Raw genomic sequence first — 7,333 nt, 5'->3', positions numbered from 1 at the left:
AGCATGGCTCGCGCCGGCCCCAGGGGCTCACTTCCGCGCGGCAGCCTCCGCCGGTAGCGCCGCAGTACCGGCAGCACCCCGCCCCGCCGGCCAGAGCGAGCGACCTCCGCCGCGCCGCCGGGAAAGCGGCACGGACGACGACGGACGGCGAGGGGCGGAGCTGACGGCGAGGCCTTGGACGAACCCATTGCCGAGGGGAGGCCGAGGCCTGCCGGCGTGTTACGCCGCTCCGAGTCCGGCGCCGCCGCCCCTCCGCGTGGTGGTGCCTGCGGCGAGGCGGGCGCCGCGACCGCGGCCGGAAGCGGCGGCGCGAGGCCGGGTGACGCGAGCTGGGGGCGGCCGGCAGCGCGGGGCGCTCCGTTGCCGCCATGAGACACCTGCCGTACTTCTGCCGCGGGGAGGTGGTGAAGGGCTTCGGCAGGGGCTCCAAGCAGCTCGGCGTGCCCACCGGTGAGCGGTGGGCCGTGCTGGGGGGTCTGCTGGCGGGCAGGGCTCGGACCGGGATGGGGGGACTGGTGGGTGCTGGGGGCAGCAGGCTCCTTGCGCCTTGTGGCATGTGTGCGCCTGTAGCAACACCTGTCCTCCTCGGTGGTGGCTTTCTTTCTTTCTTTTCTTTTCTTTTTTTTTTTTTTTTTTTCCCTCTATTGCCTTCCCTTCTCCTCCTTCCTCCCCCCTCCCCCACCTTTTTTTTTTTCTTTTTCTTTTCTTATTCTCTGAAGCGATTTCCTTCATGCTTGTGTTCGCTGGTCAAGCCATCTGATGGTCATTGCCCTCCGCAGAGCCGAGGTGAGGCGCGGCAGAGAGCGGCCGCGCGGAAATGAACGGAGTGGAAATGATGCGGAGGTTAAAGAAACACGGCGGGTGGGGAAAAATGCGCTTTTCTATTGTTCGTCTCTGTTTCGCTTACCCAAATGCAGATAAAGGTGTAATTGGAACGCATTTCACAGAATCACAGATTGGCCAGGGTTGGAAGGGACCTCAAGGATCGTGAATCTCCAACCCCCTGCTGCATACAAGACCACCAGCCTCCACATTTAGAGCAGGCTGCCCAGGGCCCCATCCATTCTGCCCTTGAACGCCTGCAGGGACAGGGCATCCACAGCCTCTCTGGGCAGCCTGTTCCAGTACCTCACCACTCCCACATTAAGCTTTGTTCCTCCTTAAAGAGGCACTGAACGAAACTTCCTGCGACAAATCCTCAGGTGCTGATCTTGTGATGGCACGTCATAATCGTTTAGTGTTTTTTGTCCTGGTTGTGTGCCAATGGCTAATTGGTCTCAAGGGCCAGAAGGAGGAACCTCCTGACCAGTTGGAGTCTTACGGCTTGCCCACAGAGCCGTGGAAAGGCACTGTGTGGGAGAGGAGAGCTCCTGTGAGGGCAGCCTGGGTTGGGTCAGCAGGGCGCTTCCCGAAGGGAATACATCAATCTGCAAACACAGATGCTTCCCCAAACAATAGGTATAAATCCAGCAAGCCTTTGTTTACTTCTGCATGTTTATTACATAATTTTGCAAGGTAGCGAATAGTTCTGAGGTTACTTTATAGCGTAGAAGAAACTTGGTTTTTTTCCTCTTCTTTGACCATATTAAAGCTGCAGTAGTTATTGTAATTGTAAAATAAATACTGGCTGGGTATTTTACTTTGTGTTTATTAATTTTTACTGCAAAATAGAATGTATGTAAAATAGTCTGTGCAAGAGATGTGGTAACTGTCATTGCCATGAATGTTGTGAAGGTGTTTTGCATTTTATACTTTGCTAAATGGTACGTTACAGGAGGATGATCATCACCGTAAGTGTTCTGTTTGTAAATGGCAAGCAGGCAGAAATTTTAAGTCTCAGAACGTTCTGTGACAGCCCTGGCTTCCTCAAAGTCACTCACTCTTTACCCTTTCTAACATCTTTGCAGCTAACTTTTCTGAGCAAGTAGTTGAAAGCTTTCCATCTGATATCTCTACTGGTATATACTATGGATGGGCCTGTGTTGGAAGTGGAGATGTGCATAAAATGGTTTTGAGCATAGGATGGAATCCATTCTATAAGAATACTAAGAAATCAGTGGTAAGAACTTTAATTTGTGTGGTGCTTTTAATTATAATGAATGAGGCAGATGTTGGTTTTAAACAAGATAAGCAGCATGTGACTCATAAATGATACCTAGAAATTATGTTTGCTCTTAGAAATGCATTTGGTATCAGCATCCTGTGTTTGTTTTCTGAAAAGCAAATAGGCTGAGTGGTCAGAGAGTATATAGCTGTAGATAAGTAACATTTATTTTTTGTCCTATTCCGTCATTGCTTGGATATTTCTAAAGTCGGAATTTAATTATTTCTGAAATGGTGATTGCTTTTGGTGCAGATTCTTCTCTTCAGTAACAGAATCCAGAGATGTGGTGCTGTGTCTTGGCATAATAAATTAATATTCAAAACTGCATAATAGTAGAACGGAGAATTAAAATTTGGAACTCTGATGGTTGTTTTTTCTTGTTGTCAGTTCCCTGGTGCTTCTCCCAGTTCTTAAGAGCAGGGCTCTTAATTGTTGAAAACACTTTTATTTGGGCAAGAATCTCTGGAGTGGTGCTTAGTCTTACCAGCAAACATACTCTAAATTTTTTGCAACCACTTTTTCTGAGCAAGGTGTGGGATGGGGAGTCCTTTCCCAGCCTTTGCTCCTGGAATTCTGTTATTCAGTTCCCAGAATCTGATCATTTAAAGCTGGTTGTAAAAGCTGTCCGTAAGTCAGCTATTTCAATTTCAGGTCTTCATAGTTCTTTCATCAACTTGATGATGAAGCATTAAGCTTTCTCTGTGATTTAGAATAGTATCATAGAATCACAGAATGGCCTGGGTTGAAAAGGACCACAATGATCATCTAGTTTCAACCACCCCTGCTATGGGCAGGGTCGCCAACCACCAGACCAGGCTGCCCAGAGCCACATCCAGCCACGAGGGATGTGCCACATGGGGCATCCACAACCTCCTTGGGCAACCTGTTTCAGTTTTTTTGGGTGCTTTGCAAATACTATTTGCTGTTTTGGAAATACTAACTCTGGGAAATGGTGAGAAATCGTGGCTTTTCAGTTACTATCTTCTTATAATATGGCAATCAGAAAATTCTGAGGTGAATATTTTATAAATCCCATGCAAAGTACAATTCTCCTTCTTAAAAAAAAAACAAAAAAAAAAAAAAAAAAAAAAAAAGCCCTAGCCTCTTAGTATTGCATTATAGATGTTAAACTGAATGTCTCTGTTCTATTATATGTGCTGCAGACAATTTGACTTACAGGTGTTAGATAAACGTCCCTTACGGTAAGGGGAAATAAGCTGTAAGTCCATTGCAAATGCCAACTTATTTCTTTTCCTTTAGGAGACGCACATTATCCACACCTTCAAAGAAGACTTCTATGGAGAAATTCTTAGTATAGCAATTGTTGGATATATTCGACCAGAAAAGAACTTTGATTCCTTAGGTCAGTATTGCAGGCCACTCTAGAATTACTTTCTTAAGTTTTACTTACTCAAGTGCTGTTCCTTTTCCATCTGTTTCTTCATAATTAGCTGCTTTACCTGTTATCATTTGAAATTTCAGTACAGTGTTTTCATCAGATAATGTGTAAGTTAAATTAAAACAAAGAAAAAAAAGCCTTCCTGCATCTTACTTCAGTCTAAATTTCAGTTGCCTGAGGAGTAATGTCAAAATCATGAAGTTGTCGTAAAAGCGTTGGTCTTATCTGCTCACTTTTTAAAATGCAGCTCTGATAGGTTTTAAACAGTTCAGCAAGCTCTGTTGATCTTTTTCTAAAACTCCTTTCGGATGAGAGAGATAGCAGTGCTTACATTGGTGGAAAATGCAACTCTGACATGTTTGAAAACAAAAAATGTTGCCTTTGAAACCTTGCAGTAATCACTATATTCTTCCTCTGTGATTTTCTGATATTCTGTAGAAGAAGATGTTTTTAGTTGTTATTTTGTGTTCAGCTTTTAAACATCCCTGTTTTTGTTTGCAGATGAACTGATTGCAGCAATTCAGGAAGACATTGAAGAGGCAAAAAGGCAACTAGATTTACCAGAACACCTTAAACTCAAAGAAGACAACTTCTTCCATCTGCCAGGGGGCAAAATAGTTGACAACCACTGAAAAAAAAAAGAGCAAACCCTTGCTTTTTTTTGCTTTTTTTTTTTTTTTTTTTTTTTTTTTGGCGGAGCTCTTACATTTGCACTGTTTATGTAGGTACCTTGTTCTCATATTTTTTGGGGTGATGAGTTTGGAACCAACTCAAAACTGAGTCCTGTAAATGGATTAAAAGCTGTCTTAGGTCTTTATTGATAAATTGTCTATCCTAAAGCTGGGACACGTGGAACATAACCAAAGTTAATTATGGCCTCTTCAGCCTTAGGATATGTAGAGTTCATTTTAGAGAAGAGTGTCAGTTTTTAAGATGGAGTTTATTCCAACCTCTTTTCCCAATTTTATATCATTCTGACATTGGCGTTGTAGGTAGTAACTTAGAAAATTTTGATACCGAGCAAAACATTTCCTGTGGTACAGGAAGCTGATGATTAGCCAACAAGAACAAGAACAATTCTCCATGGTTCTTGTTTTTTTCTAATATGCTGTACAGCCATTGTAGTTGAAACTATCATTTCAACTGAAATTATTTATTTTAACTTTATTTGAAATAAAGGTAGTCACTGTTGCTCACTGAGTTACTGGAATCTGTACAGTTGAAAGTGCATGTGACAGTGCATGACCTCTGTAGCTTCCTTCTGAGGGAGTGTATTGCTGAAATTCAGGAAATGAATGACAAGATGAAAGTTGGCACGCTCTGAAGCTTTAGGCTCTGAAGTTGTGGAAGTCTTACAAAAAGACTTCTCTTCTTTGGGAAGATCTAGGGCAGAAGAACTGCATTTTATTTGCTGCTGGTAGTTTTCTTAGATGAGGAGAACCTTAGGGTTTCACTATACCAACAATATAATGGCTGACTTCATGATTAAAGTTAGTGTAAGGCACAGAAAAATCCCATCAACCCTCTGGGCCAAGTGTAGGTAAGATCCATGGTTTTGTTCACTGAGTAGTCAATACAAATGAAAGCCTTGGGGAACTTGTGAAGTAATGTATCAACATTATAGTAGGAATTGGGTATTGTTACAAGTAATTGCACTACTCCCTACTATGAAATGTATGCACAGATAAGCAAAGGAGCTTTCTCAAGATGAATTGGAGTTTGAATAGTACTACTTGAAGTACATACTGTGAGTCCAGATATAAATGTATTTCTTTCCCTGTAGATTTTTCTATCCCCTTCTCGGTAAGGGGAGCTAGGTAAGTCGCCACAACTGTTTCATCTTCATATTCAATACTGGCTTATGACATAGCAGGAATATTTTCTGAAATTCAAAATAATTCTGTGGATGTGTCTAAACTGTAGTTCTGTGACAGAACTGTAATTTGGGGGTGCGCAGTTCCTGTAATATAACTTTATGAATTTACTCCTTGTCCTGGTCTGTTTGGATACTACATTTTGGTTGAAGGTTTAAGAGGGTTTTAACTAGATAGCTTGCTTTGTCTTCTTTGTGGCAAGTGCTATTACGATGCTAGTTCCACTTCGTGTTGTTTTAACTTTCAGCCAGTATCAGGGGATATTAGTAGGGAAGAGGCCTTGAGTGAATCAGGGAGACTTGTTAGCAATGTAGAAATTACACAGAAACTTGAAATCATTTAAATGAATTGTTCATCTGTTGTGTTGATAGCAGACAGAAGGAATTCAGGGGGCAGTCATTTCCATACAAGTACTTGTAGGAATAAAAATTTTGATCTGTGTTGCCAAGGTGGTTTACGTGCTTCTCTCCAAAGATGCCAAGTTTTGTTGTCTGGACATTAAATGCACATCTGCCTTCCTCCTCGGAGAGTCTTAGGAAGAAAATTCACTCATCAGCAGTTAGGAATGCTGTCTTTGGAAGAAGAGTGCAATTGGAGTTCTGTATAACTTGTTGGGAATTGTATGTAAGCCTCTGTAAAAATTGTTGTGTAAGAGTGGCAGTTGATTTTTTAATTTTTTAAAGGAGAATATATTTAGGTGAAGGTTTGAGGCATTCTTGAAGTTGTAAAATTTTGACATTATTACATTTTACTATTTTGGGGATGAGTAAATAATAGCCACTCTAGTCAACAGAATGTGCTGTCATATATATTCAAAGGAAAAAAGCAGATATTTATCATAGTACTGTAGCTGAACTCTATAATAGCCTCTTTATTTTTTTTCTCCAGTTAATGTGTCTGTTGTGGAAACCTTAGTGCCTTAAGCTGGTTGTCTGAGTAATGCATTTCTGTATCGGCCAATTAATGATACTATCCAAAATTTGTTCTGGCTGTAGAACCACTGCATTGTGGAGAGAGAACAGTGAGAAGGAGAAACTTTGAAAAACTAGTAGTTTGCTCTCAACTCTCATCTGAAGTGTGACAGTGTTTACAACAGACTAATAAACTGGTCTTTGTATGTTTGTCATCAAATTAAAGAAAACATTACTAGATACATTTGGTTGAGTGTATCTGTCTGTCCATGTTATTTAAGATAAAATGTTATATATCAGCTGTTAAAGCTCAGTACTTAAGTCCTAGCACAGTACAAATTTTAAGGGTTATATTTTTATATTATATACAAACTGTATTTATTTCAGTTGATGTTACTGCACTGTACTATTAATAAAGGAATTGAAATACTCAGAGTTCTTCTCGTCATAGTTTTCCTATCTGATCACTCAGTATCTGATGTGAATCTTTGTGTATTCCTAAGAATGTTCTGAAAGAGGTACTTCAGATTTATTTAATTACCCTGCCTAAATTTTTTGTTTTCAGCAGAGAAGTTTGTTCTTGCATTACAGGCTACAAGTGTGGCACAGAGGGGTTTCTTATAACAATTTTAGTGAACTAGAAGGCCACTTACATTTCTAGGGTCTGAGCAGTACAAATATTTTCAGTTTCAAATACACATTCTCATGTAGAAAACAAGTTTTTTCTTTTTCCCACCTTCTTTTGTTCCGAAATGAAATACAGTCATACAGTATCTGGTATAGGTGGTTACTTTCTTAATTGAGAGCGTTCCTATAAACAGATATGGAACATATATTGTAGGTGTTCTTAATTTGGGACGATGTATTGATGTATTTGGGATGATGTATTGATCCTCATCAGGGCAACCCATCAGCACCACGGTCAGCCTGAGTAAGCACTGTGCAGCAGAGCAGTAGCCTTGAGCTGTGCCTTGCAGCACGTGTCCTGTGGCTGCAAGGCAAACTCAAGCAGATTGTTGTACTGGAGGGGCCTGAAGGCAGCTTC

General features: G+C 41.5%; 1 protein-coding gene across 2 annotated transcripts; it reads left to right on the top strand.

The window, feature by feature from the left end:
• The first annotated feature begins 325 nt into the window (after positions 1-325).
• On the top strand, positions 326-6,723 carry LOC122183540 (riboflavin kinase-like). Of its 2 annotated transcripts, none has more exons than XM_042877554.1 (4): positions 326-450; positions 1,908-2,059; positions 3,365-3,467; positions 4,005-6,723. In XM_042877554.1, exons 1-4 carry the CDS (start codon positions 369-371, stop codon positions 4,133-4,135), a joined length of 468 nt encoding a protein of 155 aa, XP_042733488.1. In that variant the 5' UTR covers positions 326-368; the 3' UTR covers positions 4,136-6,723. The 2 variants fall into 2 exon arrangements, with proteins under 2 accessions (XP_042733488.1, XP_042733489.1); XM_042877555.1 differs by lacking the exon at positions 326-450 and adding an exon at positions 1,070-1,458.
• Positions 6,724-7,333: the final 610 nt, after the last annotated feature.

Source organism: Lagopus leucura, unplaced genomic scaffold (assembly GCF_019238085.1).
Source record: "Lagopus leucura isolate 7727_CA_CO unplaced genomic scaffold, USGS_WTPT01 Super-Scaffold_100018, whole genome shotgun sequence".
Lineage (NCBI taxonomy): Eukaryota > Metazoa > Chordata > Aves > Galliformes > Phasianidae > Lagopus > Lagopus leucura.
Note: the sequence above shows the minus strand (reverse complement) of the source record. Positions and strands in the feature narration are given on the sequence as shown.